Below are 19,864 nucleotides of genomic sequence, written 5' to 3'. Positions count from 1 at the left end.
AATTTAGTAACTTTCAAGTGCTTTGACTTAAATTAGTTACTTTTTACAAACTTTGATGACTTTAAAGTATTTGTACTCATTTTAAGTACTTTAAAATGTTTTTACTGACTTTTACGTGTTTTTACTCATTTTAACATCTTTTAAGTATTTTTACTCATTTTAAGTATTTTTACTCAGTTCAGGAACTTTAAAGTATTTCTACTCATATTTAAGTATTTTTATTCATTTTAAGTACTTACTCAAAAGTGTTTGCGTGTGTGTGTGCGTGTGTGTCTGTGTGTTGCACTTCTGTTTGTGTATAATTAATGTAGCTGGTTGGATCTTTGTGTTGCAATCAGCCGCAGATGTTGAGGCCGTGCTCAAACGGACGGACTGATGGACAGATAGACCCACACACAAAGTCAGTCCTTGGAGTGGCTAGCACCACTAAAAAAATACAGTACTGGAAATGATTAGTTTGATCTCTATTATCTACCAGCTCTATTAAATCATGTGTTTACTGTCTAAATAGATGACTGACTGAAATGTATGGATTAAAGGCAGGGCAACAGATTAAAGGACAACAGAACATAGTTAAATACTAGTTCATAAATTATCTAAACAACAATATCAGTTTCTTTCTTTATATAATTATATGGAAATGATTTAAAATGAGACGTTTAGAAAAATTTGTGGTGCAAATGAATACATTATTGTTTGTTTGACTAAAAATGGACTAAACCAGAACAGCTGTAACATCTGGGCCAACAAATAAAAGCAGAAAATAGAATATTGTCTCTGTAGGGCAGAAACCTAGTATCTCCATATCTCAACTTTTTACGTTTCTTTGTAAATTAATGCCCTACTTGGTCATGAGGTAGTGTTGCACAAAAGTAGAAAACATAGCCTATCTACAAGGTGTCGCGATGCAACGCCGTCGCCTTGTGAGCTTGTAGACAGACACACTCTGGTTGTCATGCCAGAGCCATGAGCGATTTTTGTGGCAAGTTTGAAGATAATTGGACAACTGCTGTTCAATGAGTTTGTAGTCCGCATACATACAGGCTGGCTGGGGCCGGGCTTCAATTATAGTAGAGAAATAGAGACATTTTGGATCAGGAATGTAACATTTTTTTTTTTTTAAATAAATATTTCAAGGCTTAATGGGGTGAATAATTGGTAGAAGATCAGCAGAGACTGTACTGGCTCCGTCGCCTGAAGAAGTTCGGAGTAGGACACTCAGACTGTATTACAACAGCTCGGTTGAAGGCGTCCTATCAGGCTGTGTTACGGCCTGGTATGGGAACTGTACTGCCTGAGAAAAGATCAGCCTACAGTGAGTAGTACGATCAGAAGAGCACATAATGGGAGGCGAGCTCCCAGCGCTCCAGGAACTGTACAAAAAGCGGTGTGTAGTCAAAGCCAAGTGCATCAAGGAGAAGCACCATCCAAGTCACAAACTGTTCAAACCCCTATAACGACCGAGCAAGGGGGCCTACCGCAGCACCACCAGGTTCTGGAACAGTTTAAATCCGGCTGCTGTCAGACTGCTGAATGAGGCATGAGCCTTATTCAGGAGCCTGATGATAGGCGGTACTGTCTAGCTGGTCTCGGACCTTTTGCTCTTCTTTGAACACACCTGTAGATTATACCAGGACCAAAATGACTTGGATTTAGCTCTTCCTTCGACCCACCTGTGGATTACACCAGGTACAAGAGACTTTTTCTTTGCTCTTCCTCATGGAACTACTTGCGGATTATACCAGTGTCAAGTCTACTTTATGTGGATTATGCAGTTGATACGCACTGACATTTTGCACCTTAATCCCATCATCTTTTATTGTGTTTTTTCTCTAAGCACCTCAACTAAAGTCCATACGTATATCATGCACAGCTGCTATACTCACGCGGCTTTTCATATCTTATCTCAGGTAATAGTGTAAATATGTAGATAACCTTTTCTTTGTGCTCTTGTTTGATCTCCCTTCCCACTTGCCCCCCCTCTTCTTCCTCCCCCTTCTTTCTATGGAAATAACGTTACGATGGGAACGATGTAAGAAAACTAATTTCACCGACTTTTTTTACTTTGTAAACCTGTGATGTGACAATAAACTTTTTTATGTAACTGGTGGGGAAAACAAGAGTCTAAAACAGACCAATTAAAATTAATTGATTTTATTTTCTTTCTGAACAGGGTAAAAGAACTGTCATTCAGCATCTTATTTACAAAATGTCTAATGACATCGATTTACATTCAGTTCCAATGAATATGCTAAAAAAAAAAAAAAAAACTTTCTAGTAAACATGTTTGATTTAGGTGAAATGGCCTGGCCTCTTGCCACTTATCATCTGGCTTAAAGCAGCCATTTTGTCTTTGAAAATGCTTACCTATAATGACATTATAATGGTATTATAATGACATAATATTATGTCATTATAATGATATGCATTGATATTAATGTTGACATCATATTGTCACTGTTGGGCAGAAACCTTGTATCTCCATATCTCAACTTTTAGGGTCAGGAAAACGTAGCAGAAACAGCAGATCTGCAAGATTATAGATCTGCTATTTTAGCTCTGAAAGTTAAAGCGGTTAAGTTTGTCTATACGTATTATAAATATTGAACCAGTGAAAAGCATTAAAAGCAGCTTGTGACTAAATAATAACTGCATTGGAACACAGGTTCTTTTTTTTCTTCTTTTTTTCCAGAAAATGTAAGGTTTTGGACATACAAACTTTCCACCCGACAGCGAAGATATACAAGAGCCTGAAAGACAAAGAGTGAATACGGCGCCACTAAATCATTCGAGAGGCACCCGGCAACAGTCTCGGCCAATAAAACCGTTCGCTTGAATTGGATTAAGCGCCAACAACCAAGTTGTAAAGGTACAGTGAGAGAAAACATGTAAAAGTAACTCAAACAAATAAGAACATGTGCTAGCAGCCAGGCCATTAGGCACTTCCCTAACCATTTTTACATTATTCTCCCAATGAATCGAAAATAGAATTCTCTCTTCCTGTTTTAGTCTCAAAAGCCCGAACGAAGACGAGTTTATACTTTGGCGCACAACGGTGTCACTCACCAAAAGTAACTCAACTATCAATTTGTTTTCGGCGAGTGACACCACCGTACCACGGTACCACAAAGTATAAATTAGGCTTCGTGCTTCGGCGACAAAGCGCCGTGGGAGGTGTCAATCAACAACAAAAAAAAGATTTGATAACGACGTGGTTTCCGTGGCGATCTGGGACGTCATGTGATCAGCCTGTGACATCATTCATCCGTGACCTATAACTCCATATTTGTTCATTGGTGTCAGACCGATCCCACTGCCATTTGCTTTCATTATACAAGTCAAATAAAAAAAAGGTAAATATTTCAAACATTCCAGAGGTTTAGCGAGATCTTCAACAGATACAGACACACAGACTGAACCTCAGACCCATTTCTAGGCGGATCTTACAGGCGCCACGGCGTTAGAAAAAAAAGAAGGTTGACACGTCGCGCAACATTTAGTGGCCGAAGCAGATAGCGGGCTTAAGGCATACGAGGTCCATTTATTTGCATTTGTAACGGAACATTGTCCACAGAAAGCGCTTCTTTGAGCTGCCGGGTCCTTTCTGCCATGCGTTTCTAATAGCGTCTCTGTCGGGTGGAAACCTCCCGACAAACCTGTCCAAAACTGTTACTTTTCAGGAGTCAAATTCAAAAACAGCAAAAGTAGCAGATCTACAAGTCATTCCGAGCTTGTAGATCTGCTACTTTTGATGCTTTTGCGTGACACTGTTGTATGATCAAGTCAGACGTCAATTTACGAAAAACACAAGTTAATATACGGAGATGAGAGGTTTCTGCCAGACAGCAACGATATGTCAAAGACTTTCTGCCATGTGTTGGTAAAGATTAATTTCAGCGCTGTCATTGTCCAGTGTTTTTTGACAGAGAGCTCTGCACGCTTCAAGGGGAAAATAGTTCAACTTTTGGAGGAGGAGCGTCGCTCATCAATGTCAATCCTCCTGGCTGTGTCTGACAACCCGCTCATTCACCGCCATTCAATCGTTACCACAACCATGAGAAGTCCCATGTTTATGTTGTTTAAGCTACGTGTGCTAATAACTCAGATGACAAGACGTCCGATGACAGAAAACGTTGATCGGTTTGAACGCTGCGGACGTCAAAGCGCTCCTCTCATAAAATGCTTTCTGTGGACACAGGCCCCCTAGTGGTGCTTTAGTGAAACAGATGTTGACCTTATAAATACATGTCAATAAATGTCATTATTTATGCTGCATCGTATCAGCAGCAATTAAACCTAATTCACTACGCTGCGACGACTCTAGCAGAGATACAAACACGAAACACAAAATCGGTTCGCCTCGTCCCTCCATCAGCATCGACGTGTGATGTCATCACCGACATGTGATGTCATCGACAACGTGCAACTTCATCACCAGAGAGACGAGGTCAAACAAAAGGTCAAGTCTTGTGTCATAGGGTTTGTTTAGTGAATGACCTCTAAACGCCCTCGGGGACTTAATGTTTTGTATTTTTCTTTTTTACAATATAAACAAACATTTGAGCTGAAAAAGTGACTCAGTCATTTTGTAGCAAAAAATTTGCAGCCTGTAAGAAAGCTACTGAATCACGTATTATTATAGAAAGCCAAATCAATACTAACTAATGCCTGATTGTGAAATGATTTTTAAAATAGCAGATCTACAAGCCCACAACGCTGTGACGCGTTGTGGGCTTGTAGATCAGAATTTATTTTGTGAGCAACGCCGGCACACAACTAAGTATATATCAAGCTTATTGACAAACTCCATGAGAAAAAAATGCAGCTTCAAAAAGCCAAATTGAAGATGTTTTTTGACAAGTGTTGTCTGTTTAGCCTATCAGCCAAGAAGATGTCTTATAATAAACGTACAGCACATACAAATATTCATATTATTAATATATATCTGTCAGAAAACTATATTTTCTTTCTCTTCCAAATAAGACATTTTCTGTAGCTTTAAAGACAGACACGAAATGTAGCATAAGGACCTAGTGCAGGAATTGATAAATACCCCCTGTTGGCTGAAATCATGAATAAAAGTATACCACCACATACATACAGTATGATGCAAATGTAAAGTTTTTGTTGCAAATGCATTAGGCCACCTATGTATTAGTTTATTTGGGACTAGTACACTGTAGAATGGAAATCTATCTAATTATCTTATAGATTCTATGTATAAGAAAATGTTTTTTTAGATAGCAAGTAGATTGCAACTTCAAGTGCTGTTAACATTGAATTTTCAATCATTATTGCATCATAATTGCCAACATTAATTATATTTTTCATATTATGATACAAAATTCCTTTATTGGTCAAATTTCCTATTCAGCCAAATGTCATACATACTATAATTCTCATTACATTTTCTTTTCATACGTAAAGCTATAGAACCAAATTGAAATGTTAAACGAATTCAATAAAACAATGAATGAAAATGGAATCCTTATCATGATTAATTATTGCATGTAGTACTATGTACAGTTTGTTTTATGTACAATGTACCCATTATAATACTGTTGTTGCTTTGAATGCAACCTACAGGGGGAAGCATCACTTTCCACATTATTATTATTGAAACCAGGACACATATGGCACCTCTGGCCACACTGGGCGCTAATGTGCAAGCTAAAGACACACTCTGCTACCGCATGGTAGCTAACAGTCATTAACGGTATTAACGACTATTAATTCATTAGCTATTAATAGTCATTAACAGCTAACAGTCATTCAGAGTCAAATAGTTGGTTGTCATGACGTTGAATCCTCACTAGAGGGAGCTGGAGGTCTGTTCCACGGGCTCAGCATGGCTCCTGTTTACTGGAAAGAGGTTAGGAATAATTAAGTATAATAAAGGAATACATAGGAATTATTCATCAGTGGCCATTTAAAGGGGTATTTCAATTTAAAACACTCAAACTTTTGAGTGCATCCCAGTTGTTTTCTTTTTTCTAATAAAAACATGAAAAAAAATGAAAATGAAATGACATTATAAGGACAATATCAGTCACAAGAAGCAGGGACGTGTGTTTTCAATGAGTCTTAACATTCATTATAAGGACAATATCAGTCACCAGAAGCTAGGACGTGTGTTTTCAATGAGTCTTAACATTCCTTAGAAGGACAATATCAGTTACCAGAAGCAGGAACGTGTGTTTTCATTGAATCTAACATTCATTAGAAGGACAATATCAGTCACCAGAAGCAGGAACGTGTGTTTTCAGTGAATCTAACATTCATTAGAAGGACAATATCGGTCACCAGAAGCAAGGACGTGTGTTTTCAATGAGTCGGACATGGTTAACATTGAGTTTGAAGTTACAATGGATTTACTGTATATAGAAAGGGGGCATGTCTGATCAAATGCATATCTAATATGTAAATATTGAATCAAGCAACTTAAAAACTGTCTGAGGGGCTCACAAAAGCCTGAGTAGACGTTAAAATGCCCCCAAAAGTGTTTTAAGTATGAAATACCCCTTTAACATAAAAAACAAAAAACTCAGATATTACACACCTGTGCGTCTCAGAACAGGATGGGTTTGCCAGCGGTCTTGTCCTGGACGTAGGAGGTGAAACGTTTCAGGAACTTTGGATATTCTCTCTTTGCCACCGCTCTGAGTACCGATGCTGGTGCCCAACCCCCTGGATTCACTGCACACACACGCACACACATATATTAATTTTAAAGCAAACATTTTTGACTCAAATCTTTGATTCTGGGGATTTTACTAAATGTCTTCTAAATCCAAACAGTTTTCTGAAAGAAAATATGTTGCTATATATCAGTGGTTCTCAAACGTTTTGAGAAAAAGGACCACCTAATTATATGTATTTGGCCGCAGAGCCCCCCCATCTCAAAATATGTTGTTCCAGGGAGCCTCAGAAGCAAAGATTTGAGTTACAAATGTTTGCTTAAAAAAAAAGATTTGCAAAAAAAAAAAATCATGATTTTTCAAAAAGCTCATAGAAGCTATTTTTGAATAGCCAAAAATAAATCTAAAATGACACAGATGCGTTCCCGGTCTTAATGGCTTAAGTACTGTGGGCTACTTTTAAATAAAGCATATCTTTCAACATAGCAGTTCAAAGACATCAACGTTTGGATAACAGTGGCTGATGGATTCATGAATGGACCACATTTACAGAGCATAGAAGCAGATGTACCATTTGCCACATAGGTGATTTTACACAGGATGTTGTCTCTGCTCAGAGCTTTGTCTCCCTCGGGTGGACTGACCAGCGTCTGACATATCAGGCCTATGTTGATTTTGGCACGAACACACCTGCTGGAAGGCTGAACAAAACAACAACATTTATACGGTAATTAATGTAAACATTATGCATGAACCCAACAAGATGAGTGACAGTGAATGAGTTGTGTGAGAGTCACAGTAAAAGGGATAAATGAGTCACCTGGGCTTTGTCATGGTCCACAGAGAAGTTGCAGACCAGCCAGGTGTCTGGGTCGCTCTCGTTATCTGCCAGGATCTTCCTCATGACGGACAGGTAGAGGACGTCCCTCTGAGACGCAGGCCACACCCTCTGCAACACGCACACAAACACACAGTTAGTATTTACAATAAGCACTCTCTGCAATGCAACAACACACTCGCATCGCGACACGTTGTGATCTGCCATTTCTGATATTTTTAAAATATTTTTTTGTATGTATAAAATGATTAAAAATCTCAGTCATTTCTTTCTATATTTCAGTTATTTGTCATGTCGGCCCTGGGCAATTTTCATTTATGTTCCAATGTCCAACGCCAAAACTACAAATAAATTGTCGCAATTATTTGTGTTACAATTAATCGGCACTTAAATTGGTACTAGTCGAATAGTTGGGGAAAAAATAAAAAATAAAATAAAGTTGTTATTTGTTTTAATGCCATAGTAATGGCCCATCTTACTATTATTATTATCCTCCTGACTTAATTTTTTATCAAAAGGGGGTCAAAAGTATGCCCAATAAAAGCCTATTATTGGGCAATGTGGATCCTTGGAGATGCTGCTGTGGTAATGTGCTGCTGTGCCAGAAGCGCTTCCCCTTAAAACGCCATAAAAATAAGGGCAGGAGGATAATAATAATAGTAATATAGTAGTAGGATGGCATTAAAACAATGCCCCCCCCCCCCCTAAAAAAAATAAAAAATAATTAAAAAAATGTTTTAATGTAAATTTCGACTAGTCCTTGATCAAATGAGTCGACTAGTAAAAATCATTAGTTGTGAATGCCCTAGTGTGCAGCCGCCAGAGTGCTCCAGAGTGCAGGAATGTAGACAATGCTCTGATTAAAATGCACAACAGCCTGCAAAACACACACACACACACACACACACACACACACACACACTGTTCTCTCCCCATCATGGTGAAATAACACGGATTACAAGTCCGTAAATACACAACATTTTCGAGCTGCGTTTGCTTCCAGCGTTCGCGCGTCTTACTTGTTATATTAAACACCACAGGGGAGCACAGGGGAAGCGGTCACTTAGGGGTTAAGTGTCTTGCTCAGGGACACTTCCGACACGTATAGACCGGGGCCGGGAGGTGAACTGGTGACCTTCTGATTACCAGACCTCTCTACTCACTCAGCTAACGCATGACAATATGATCCATGACGATACTATAATGAACTGAAGATAATATTATTTCTGACAGACAGTGATTCTCAACCTGTGGATCAAGATTCAATGTATCCCCTGAGCAAGCAGGCCGGCTCTATTAGCTCAATGGTAAAAAAACGTCAGCACTTAAGCAGGAAACCAGGTTCAAATCCGGGGTGCAAGAGGAAAGTTACAAAGTGCTGCTTTAATATATATTTTTTAAAGTTCAAAAGAATGTCATGGTATTTTTTCCCTTATAATTTTGAAAAACAAGCTCTCATTGTGATAGCGATAAAAATGTTGATTTTAGTTCCCATTTATCCAAGCTGGTACACAAATAAACATGCTCTGAAAGAAATTCAGAGCATGTTTGTTGTTCATCTGGCCACAATGATAACATTATAACAAGTAAGACGCGCAATGAACAGATGATAACATGTTCATTGTATTCATTTTAGAGTTTTACCTTGTGTGTTTGATAGACGATCACAGCATCTTCTGACAACGTTTCCACCACATTGAAGTTTTCAATAGTGGCTAAAAGAGGAGAAGAAAACAGCACATTAATCAATATTTAAAGTGAGCTACATCTATGTCTAAGAGACAAACGTTTATCCTCATTCAACCCTACATTGTGTCGCTCCTCGTCTGTAAACCCTATGCTCTTTCCAGTCATTACGGTAATGGGTGTATTCTTTAAGGACTTACTCTCCCAGTCATTACGGTAATGAATGTATTCTTAAAGGACTTACTCTCCCAGTCATCACGGTAATGGGTGTATTTTTAAAGGACTTACTCTCCCAGTCATTACGGTAATGGGTGTATTTTTAAAGGACTTACTCTCCCAGTCATTACGGTAATGGGTGTATTTTTAAAAGACTTACTCTCCCAGTCATTACGGTAATGGGTGTATTCTTAAAGGACTTACTCTCCCAGTCATTACGGAACTCAGTGTTCCAGAAGTAGTTGCAGACCTCATGGCCCGTCACTCCCTTCACACTGTGTGTTGCCTTCAATGGGTCCAAGACTATGTCGTTCTCCACCAGCTCTCTCCTGTACACCTGGAAATATCATTATAATAATTATAATATGCTGTACAGGCTCACAGCACGTCACTTCATGCTGCGCTGCGAACTTATAAATGTACTATTTTAGAAAAATATTGAAAGTGTGATTTATTTAGAAGGCATTGGAGATTCGGCCTCAGGTCTTAAAATGAGTGAAGTGTTCATTTACCTTCATCTCTCCCTCTTCCACCACCAGCTGCCAGTTGGCATCTCCGCCCACATCCTGCAGGGAGTAGGTCATGTGACTCTGCACCATCTCCTCCACCTATCACAGGACAGCACAGAGGAAGAGCAGGCGGAGTGAATGTCAGCAACAAGCAGAATGAATAGCACTGCTCCAATGCGACACTGCCGGCGTTATCTACCCGGAAACACATTTTTGGATGTGGAGACATCATGATGATTCGGTCTATAGTCTCTGTGTGTGAATCTAGTCGCAGGTTTCCAGGCAGTGGCACACCCGTTTCCTGTTTCGGTGAATTTTCCCATAGCTTAATTTGATTGGCTCGGCAGCAATCAATCAAACGAGCCAATCAAATCAGCCAATCATATGAAGCTAATGAACCGGAGCAGGAAACAGGTATGCCACCTTCCGTAAACCTACAACTACAGTTATGCACGGAGACTCTTCTGGGCATGTCGTGATAGGTGAACATTTGACGAAAACACACAATCTACAAGCTCGCAAACACATCGTTAAGCGATATGAGCTTGTAGATTGTGAATTTTCGGCATGAGACGCCGTCATACGACAAAGTATCAAGAGGCTTGAGGAAGGAGTTGGGTAGCCTGGCATGGCCAGACTAATATCACTGGGAGAGAAATACAATCTCTATTGAGAGGGGCCAGACCTAATCTGCCAGGGGCAATTTTGTTTTGCATTCGTCTGGAACCAGGCTAGGAGTTGGGTTCCTGGAGGAAGGTCAGTTACCTCTGAACTGAATCTGTGGACATCTTTAGGAGGAGGAGCGGGGAGTGTCTACAGAGAGGATGACAACACACGCGCACACACGCACACGCACACACACGCACACACACACACACACACGCCACAGTATGGAGATGAGGCAGAGATAGATGACTGGAGGAAAGGAAACCATGGAAACAGTATTATGGGATGAGAAGACTATGTGAAAGGAAGTGAGAGGGAGGAGCACTACATAGAATGATGTGATAAGCCATTCCCAAATGAACGTTTATTTATTTATTTTTATTTAGAGAAGACAACTAATTTTTACCCCCTTTTCCCCACAATTTAGTCGTTTGTGTCAATTAATTCCTCCACACACATTTCTGTGTTGTCACTGCTGTTGTATCCTACTGACTCACCTGCCAGTGAGGAGCCCCCACCAGGAGGCCTCAGTCCTACTCTTCCCGTTCAACTCTAAGGTCTGTAGGTGTACATGCAGCAGTGGTGGAAAGTAACTAAGTACATTTACTCAAGTATTTAAGTAATTTTTTTTTGTATTTTTTACTTTACTGGAATATTTCCAATGTTCCATACTTCTACTCCACTACATCTCAGAGGAAAATATTGTACTTTTACTCCACCTCCACTACAATTATTTGACAACTTTAGTTACTAATTGCTTTGCAGATTTAAATTATTACATTATAAAACATACATCAACCACTTTAGCCCTATTTTATACCTAGGCTATTTGAACATAGCCGATTTCTGAATTATCAGAGGTCCCTAGATAATACTAATCCCGTGCGAATAGGGCTTTATAGGGGCTTCAAGCCAAACCTTGTCAGAGAATCTGTGTGTTTCTGTGGCTGACAACATTTCTCCAGATGGAACAACTGCACCGCTTCTCTGTGTCCTTGTCTTCTCTGTCTGAGACTGGAATGAAAAAGAAAAAGACAAATAATACATATAAAACATTTCTCTGTGTCCTCTGTGCTTTCTCTGTCCACTGGAATACAAAAATAAGATATATATATATAAAATATCTAATGTTTCTCTTTGTCCTCTGTCTGACACTGGAATAAAAAAAAGATATATAAAAAATATCAAATGTTTCTCTTTGTCCTCTGTGCTTTCTCTGTCTGACACTGGAATAAAAGAAAAATATAAAACATGTCTCTGCGTCCTCGCCTTCTTATCTGTGTCTTACACTGGAATACAAAAATACATAAAAAACACAGCTGTCCTGAACTTACACAGCTGTCGTGTACTTGCATACTACTCCATCAAAACCATGTTATGAACATGAAAGAGGTCACTGGCTTTGAAGTGATGAAGGAATTTGACTGAGCAACTTTCACTTGTAGTTAGTATCTATGCTTTGTCTCAAGTACTTTGTCTGAGTACCTTTTGTCCAACACTGGTTACATTATAATTAAAATTGTAGTTTGCGCCACACCAGAGAACACTGTTTGCATGCTTTGTGATGTACCAAAGTCCATCATTTCACCTTCAGAAAACTTGACATGTGATATTACCTGTTCCTCTATCTTGTCTTGTCTGTCGAGGGCAGCTTCAACGGCGTCGAAAAACTCATCCTCATTGATGAGGCTGTTCGGGCCCTCCTGCCGACAGAACAAACGGGAAGCATATTGATTACATAATTTGATTATACTATATATTGATTACTTCAAAAGGACTCAAACTTTACATTGGAAGGCTCTGTCCCGCCACCCGCCCATACACCTTTACTTTAGACCAGGGGTCTTCAACAGGGGGTCCGGGACCCCTAGGGGGTCCTCAGAGTTACTACAGGGGCCAAATCTTTGTGATATGATTTTTTTATTTTTCCTTAACCACCTGAACCCTAGCATCAGAGAACTTTAGCCAAAAATAGCCGATCTACAAGCTTGAAGATCTGCTATTTTTGTAATTTTTAAATATTTGAATCCTGACAAGCAACAGCTTTGGACATATGAGGTTTACATCTGACAACGATGATATGCTGCATGACTTTCTATGAGTCAGTGTCCTTGCCTCATAATCGGGTCCTCCGAAGTGGGCTTTCTTCTTCAGCTCATTGATAGATGATTTATAGCTCTCTTCTGTTCGTCTCCGTTTGTCGACCTCCTGCACAAACAAACACCATGTTGTTTTAAAACATTTAAAGCAAAAAGCCACAGAACGTTTGCTTTTGTTTGAATCTCTGAATGTCTGTGTAATCTCTCAAGGCAGATTCTGCCAACAGCAGATTCTGTCAGCGCCACTGCCCTAAACATGTAGTGTTTTTTTTAGTGGGAATATACACAGAAGCACCCGGGAGGAAGTGGACTAAGAAATGGGAGGAGCCAACCCGGCTTTATTTACTGCCTGGTCAGATCGTGCCAGCATCGTTTGTGTGAATTGGATCAGAACGAGACCATTTGTTTGCTCTTAAAGAGTTAAATTAACACTGAGGATTGTAGCGTGTTTGGTACCTTATCCAGTCTCTTTTGCCAGCTGTCCTCTCGTTTCAGCATCAGGTCGATACAGTGGGACAGCGTAGCCAGGATGCCGGCCGTTGTAGCTTTGAACGTGATGGCCTCGCCTTTGAAGTCAATGCCATTGATGCCCTTTGTACTCACGCACTGAAGCACTGTGCAAGAGAGGATAAGAAACTAAATCAAATGGCGTTCATTGTAACGAGTAATGCAACGTTACTTGGCTCATTCACCCATTAATTCCAGGAACGCGTCTCTGTCATTTTAGACGTCTTTGGGCTATTCAAAAATAGCAGATATACAAGCTCGTAGCGCGGCACCGAGTGCCGCGCTACGAGCTTGTAGATCTGCTGTTTTTGAAAGATCTTGAACATTTTGTGCAAATCTTTGAATACATATATTTTTTTAAACATTTTTAACTCAAATCTTTGCTTCTGGGGATGGTCCCTGGGACAACATATTTTGATGGGGTCGGCGGCCAAAAACTGATTTTTTTCTTTTTTCAACTTTTTCATGTCAAGGACCACCCAAAATGATATGCATTTGTCCACGAACCCCCACCTCGTGGTTCCAGGGACCCCCAGGAACAAAGACTTGAGTTACAAATGTTCGCTCTAAAAGATATATATCAAAGATTTGCACAAATTTTCACGAAAAAAAGAATGCAGATCTACAAGCTCGTATATCTGCTATTTTTGAATAGCAAAAAGAAATCTAAAAATGACACAGATACTTTCCCGGTCTTAATGGGCTAATATGTAATAGATAGATAGATTTTTATTATAGTGTCCTGCACCACAAGATGTCCAGCCCGCACAGGCTTATAAGACACTCATAACATTTGCATACACCAAAAACAGAATACATAAACATATTGATTGTCCAGACTGTGAGTTACGGATACATCGTCCTCCAACGCAACTGCCATGCCTTCTCTAGGAATTTTCCTAAGACAAAATCTTCCTTATTGAAGAGCCAACTTAACATGTAACACAACACCCAACACTGCATATAACTATATCCATCCTACTGTACAACTATATCTATCATATAAGTAAGTATATCTAGCATATTCTATCTATTACATAACTATAGTCCTATATCATGTAAATCGTTTGTAAAAAGAGGTTGTGGCCCAGTTGTTCAGGATTCTGAATTTCCACTTGTCTGTGGACAGTGAGCATCCCAGATATAGGGATACTCATACCTTTCTTTGCATCGACAGTAAATGTCTCCCGAGTATAAAAGAAAACTTTTATTTCACTCACTTTTGTCTTTGCTTCCATTGTTGCTGTGCAGATAGTCTCCGTCTGTGCGAGTGCTTGGGAAGTCATCCTCATCATCCTCCACAACTGAGAGAGAGATACAGACAGACAGAGAAAGAGACACACAGAGAGACACACACAGACAGACAGACAGACAGACAGACAGACAGACAGACAGACAGACAGACAGACAGACAGACAGACAGAGAGACAGAGAGACAGACAGACAGACAGAGAGACAGAGAGACAGAGAGACAGACACAGAGAGGGAGAGAGAGAGATGAGTCAGAGAGGTGTTGAACAGCAGTGTTTTCATGTAAGCTCCTTCTAGCTGTCATCAAAGCAGTGCTACTGCAAACATAGATACTGTAAATACAATACTATACAATAATACAGCCACACTATGAACATCCTTACTGTAGCTGCAATGCTGAACACTACAACAATGACATGGTTTCATCTGCACCACGGAGAGAGAGAGAGAGAGGGGAACAAAAGCAGGCTTCATTGTCGCTGGTCAGTCCAGTGACAAATATTCTGGCATCAGACAGACGAGGGGGAGGAACAGTTCCAGAGAGACACTCGGTTCACTACAGTCATTTTTTATTAAACTCTTAAATCTTTTCCTAATGCACCCACGGTCGGTTTTGTTTTATGTAAATGATTTAATAACACACGCTGGTCCATACCCGGGGACTAGTGCTCCACTGGAGTGGTTCAGTTTGGGGGTTCGGTGTTGGAGGGTGAGTGGTGGCCATTCACTTCCCCACCCAGATTTTTCCTGCCGGTCTAGGGAATCAAACCGGGAACCTTCCGGTAACAAGTGCGCTCCTCTAACCTTTAGGCCCCACTTCCAATCTGCATGCGAGTGCTATGGAAAGGACAGGGATTTCAGGGAGGCCACGAAGGCCATGGCCATCGTTGCCCCTCAGTTTGGCCTTGTGCCCCTCAAAAAAGTGGCATGCGCTGAGGCCAAAGTGGCCTTAATGCCCCAGCTGACTGACTGTACCACTTTCTGCTCTCTCTCTCGCTTTCTTGTCAATATGTAGACACCAGTGTCTCTTCCTTGTCATGTAGACACCAGTGTCTCTTCCTTGTCATGTAGACACCAGTGTCTCTTCCTTGTCATGTAGACACCAGTGTCTCTTCCTTGTCATGTAGACACCAGTGTCTCTTTCTTGTCATGTAGACACCAGTGTCTCTTCCTTGTCATGTAGACACCAGTGTCTCTTCCTTGTCATGTAGACACCAGTGTCTCTTTCTTGTCATGCAGACACCAGTGTCTTTTGTTGAGATTCTGAATTGTTAACTCCCCTGCGTCCCCATCTTTAAACCAATCCAGTAACGTGGTGCAGGGCTGAGCATGGATACCTTAACCCTTAACACAGTCCCTGCCAGAGTTTTTTTTTTATTCCCACCAAGTGCCAGCATTTTTTAAGATATTTTAACCTTTTTTAACCATTTTTTAAGTACCGGTAGTCACAAAATATTTTCTGTGATCACCATCCTCACGGTGATCCCCTCATTACACACACAGGAGTCTTGTAGAATCGTGGGAAAAAAAATATCCGATCGCGGTAATCTGTTCCATAATTGCAACCAGTTGAAAAAAGCATGTTTCACCAAAAAATACATGGTAAAAAAAAAAAGTACACAGGAGCCGAGATACAGGATTTTTAAGTACCGGTAATAAGTTAACCAGGGAGTGAATGGAGCAGTAAATCTTTAGATAGCGATTTCTCTGGTTCTGTGTGAAAAAAAAAAAAAAAAAGAAAAGACGGCCATGTCCGTCTTTGGCGGTAAACGGGTGTATTTTTAAAAATGTCCTTTTTTGGCAGGTAATGTGTAATGTGTAAATTCATTATTCCAATGGACTAAAATCTTATTTTATTTGATGGCCTTCCTGCCCTGGCAAGTGGCCTTGCCCCTAAAATGTCAAAATTCCAGGCCTGGCTATGGATATGATATCCAAAACGCTCTGCTCATAAAACGCTGTCTGTGTGGATATGACCCTTAAATCAAAATCCTTTCGAATTTTGTAGCGCTGCTCGCGCGTGTGCATGTGTGTGCGCGCGCGCGCGCTGCAGCCCCAAAGGTACAGTAGGTCCATCCGGTCATTGATCCTATAGCCCGCGTTGACCGTAACCGTGACAACAGAGCCCATAGTCTGGCCACGCATGCGCAGTAACACTGAAACTAATTTTGACAGTCAAACCTTTGTTAATTTCTCATATTCAAATATGGAATATTCGTTGACAGGCCTTATAGGTCTACAAAAGGGAACCACAGGGACCCTTATGGGTTTGTAAAAATGGAACCAAATGTTTGTGTGTGTGTGCGGTTCCTACTTTTGTCTCTTTGCAGCTCGTCCTTGGACTCCGCGTCTGAGCAGCTGTCAAAGTATTTCTGCAGAGTGTCCACCTGTCTGCACAGGATGTCTCTGAACGTCTCCATCTCTGCCAGCTTCTCTCGGAGGCTGTGGCCCTGAGGGACAACGCAGAACGACATGTTAAAAACATACTACATGCATCAGGCTGAACCCATCAGGACCGGGAACGCATCGGTCATTTTAGATTTCAACCACTTTAACCGTTATCTAATACTTTGGCTATTCGAAAATAGCAGATATACAAGCTCATAGCGCGGCACCGAGTGCCGCGCTATGAGCTTGTAGATCTGCTATTTCTTTGGAAAATCATGAAAATGTTTGCAAATCTTTGAATATGTATATTTTTTAAAGCGAAACATTTTTAACTCAAGTCTTTGCTTCTGGGGGATTCTACAAATGTCTTCTAAATGTTGCTATAACATCAGTGGTTCTCAAACTTTTTCATGTCAAGGACCCACAAAATTATATGTATTTGGCCGCGAACCCCGATCTCAAAATATGTTGTTCCAGGGACCCCCCAGAAGGAAAGATGAGTTAAAATGTTCGCTTAAAAAAAAATATATATAATATACAAAGATTTGCAAGATTTTTCTAAAATAGCCAAAGTATAAAATAATGGTGGTTACACAGATGTCTTAACGGGTTAAAGAGGAGGTGGAGGTGGTGGAGGAGTAAAGAGGAGGTGGTGGAGGAGTAAAGAGGAGGTGTAGCAGAACGTACCTTAAAAGAGGAGCCAGAGGTGGCAGAGTATCCGCTGGCAGCAGAGGTCAGAGACATCATGGAGCCATGTCTCCTCAAACTGGATTCTGAGCCGTAGCCAGACTCGGCCTGCACACACTGACAAGACACACAGAAATGGCATACAGATGATTATATCATTATCAACTTTATGCACCACTTAAACCCCCAGGGAGGTCCCAACATTATTGTTGGGGGGTCCCCAGATGATTAGCTGTATGTGCAACATTGTTTTCTCAGTAACAGTAAACAAACCAATTTGTAAAAGGGACAATTTACTTTGCTGTACCATATTGGTTGTATGTATTACCGAATAGCGAGAATAGTTTAGTACATATAGTACGCTCCTTTACCGCATCTTTGTCGGATGTTCACCTTTTATGAACAGAATATGGATTCTAGTGTTCTACAGACAGCCAGACAGACAGCCAGACAGCCAGACACTTATATCCTTTTGATATAAGAATCCACAAATATGTTATTAGGTATGTCCATATTATGACCACGGATATGCTCCAAAAGTGTGAAAAAAATATATATATATTTTTTTTATTTCACCACGTCTTTAAGCCCATTGTTAAAAAGATGTGCTACTGAAGTGACAAATGATTCGGTTTCTGAATGACAATCTGCTTACAAAGAAAATGTCAAACAGGCCACAGCTTGGCCACCAACAAAAACGTTATTCAGCATAATATCATAAACCACAATTTTTTATCAAGATTTTAGATAAAGTGGCACTATGTAACTTTTTGTCCAATCTGTATGGTAATGTCAATACAATATTCGTAACTTATACAATTGGGGTGGTTATATTCTGTCTCCCTGCTCTTCTATTGAGACATTTAGATCGTGTCAAAGGTCATGTCTCACCTAGACACAGGATCTGACACGAAGTTTGACCTGATGGTCAAGATTAAATTGATCCCCTGAGCAAGCAGGCCGGCTGTGTTAGCTCAATGGTAAAAAAAATATCAGCACTTGTGCAGGAAACCAGGTTTCAATCACTTTTTCCTGATAGAGCAGAACACGGGACAATAATTTCACATGCTGCGCACTGCTAAACAACAACATGACCCTTCTTGAATGGAACATAGCGTAGCAACGGAAAAGATACAAGGAAAAATATGAGTAGAATCTATTTGAGGACATTAACCCATTAAGACCTGAGATACGATTCTACAAATGTCTTCTAAAACAGTTTTCTGAAACCCTTACGTTGCTATAATATCAGTGGTGCCTTTTCATGTCAAGGACCTCCCAAAATGACATGTATTTGGCCACAGACCCCCCATCTGAAAATATTTTGTTCCAGGGACCCCCCCAGAAGCAAAGATTTGAGTAAAACATTTTGCCTTAAAAAATATTATGTACTCAAAGATGTGCGCAAATTTTCAAGATTTTTCAAAAATAGCAGATCTACAAGCTCATAGCGCAGCACTTGGTGCCACGCCGCGCTATGAGCTTGTAGATCTGCTATTTTTGAATAGCCAAAGTATAAAATAACGGTTTAAGTGTTACACAGATGTGTTCCTGGGTTTTAATGGGTTAAGCCACCAGGGGGCAGCGACGTCCTACTGAGCTTAAGATAGCTCTAGGTCAGTGACCTGGTGTAACCCTAGTCCTTCTGTCATGTTCGAGTTCACTCACTGAGGCTGAGATGAAGCTAATCTACATACTGATCAATATAAAACTACTAACAAAAAGTTTGGAAACTTTATTTCAGTCGATTATTTCTCTCCTCTTCAATAACATCGATTGGTATTGTATTTTATATTGTGGAAAAAGCCTTATTAGTCACCCTTCACAACAACGCACAACTTGTAAGGATCGTGCATTGGTGGAATGAGCAACGCAGCTCAACGTGTGGGTAGCGCCCCCAAAAAGATGTGCCAAAATGTGCCCCCTGTTAACCTATTGCACAGGCCTTATCCTGAAGGCAGTGGTGTAAAGTAACTATGTACTTTTACTCAAGTACTGTACTTAAGTACAGTTTTGAGGTATTTTTCCAATTTTCTACTCCATTACATCTCAGAATAATATGTTTTACTTCACTACAATTATTTGAAAACTTTAGTTACTACTTACTTTGTAGATTGTTGATTATTACAAAACATACATTAACCACTTCAGCCCTATATACATTTCGGCCATTTGAAAATAGCCGATCTACAAGCTCACAATGCGTCGCAACGACGCATTGTGAGCTTGTAGATCTGCTATGTTCAAATGATTTTTTTGAAAACATGGGACATTCTGCATAACGAGCACTTTTACTTTTGGTACTTTAAGTACATTTTGATGCCAATACTTTTGTACTTTTACTCAAGTAAATGTTGGATCCCGGGATTTTACTTGTAG

The 19,864-nt window shown here is 40.2% G+C and overlaps 1 protein-coding gene across 1 annotated transcript in view; it reads right to left on the bottom strand.

Annotated features, from left to right (window-relative positions):
• Positions 1–2,138: 2,138 nt before the first annotated feature.
• Positions 2,139–19,864, bottom strand: part of LOC308078373 (ceramide transfer protein-like) — a 49,434-nt gene continuing 31,708 nt past the window's right edge. Inside the window, exons 6-20 of the mRNA XM_080419500.1 lie at positions 17,486–17,602; positions 16,725–16,860; positions 14,380–14,463; positions 13,109–13,266; positions 12,669–12,761; positions 12,170–12,256; positions 11,472–11,567; positions 10,653–10,700; positions 9,891–9,986; positions 9,583–9,715; positions 9,121–9,191; positions 7,459–7,587; positions 7,210–7,339; positions 6,560–6,696; positions 2,139–5,862 (exon numbers count right to left, since the gene is read on the bottom strand). Coding sequence (XP_080275626.1) covers positions 6,569–6,696; positions 7,210–7,339; positions 7,459–7,587; positions 9,121–9,191; positions 9,583–9,715; positions 9,891–9,986; positions 10,653–10,700; positions 11,472–11,567; positions 12,170–12,256; positions 12,669–12,761; positions 13,109–13,266; positions 14,380–14,463; positions 16,725–16,860; positions 17,486–17,602 — 1,506 coding nt within the window. The 3' untranslated portion in view covers positions 2,139–5,862; positions 6,560–6,568. The remainder of the gene's footprint in view (positions 5,863–6,559; positions 6,697–7,209; positions 7,340–7,458; positions 7,588–9,120; positions 9,192–9,582; positions 9,716–9,890; positions 9,987–10,652; positions 10,701–11,471; positions 11,568–12,169; positions 12,257–12,668; positions 12,762–13,108; positions 13,267–14,379; positions 14,464–16,724; positions 16,861–17,485; positions 17,603–19,864) is intronic.

Source organism: Gymnoscopelus braueri (genome assembly GCF_963280865.1).
Source record: "Gymnoscopelus braueri genome assembly, chromosome: 22".
In the NCBI taxonomy this organism is placed as follows: Eukaryota; Metazoa; Chordata; class Actinopteri; order Myctophiformes; family Myctophidae; genus Gymnoscopelus; species Gymnoscopelus braueri.
This window is presented reverse-complemented; position numbering and strand designations above follow the sequence as displayed.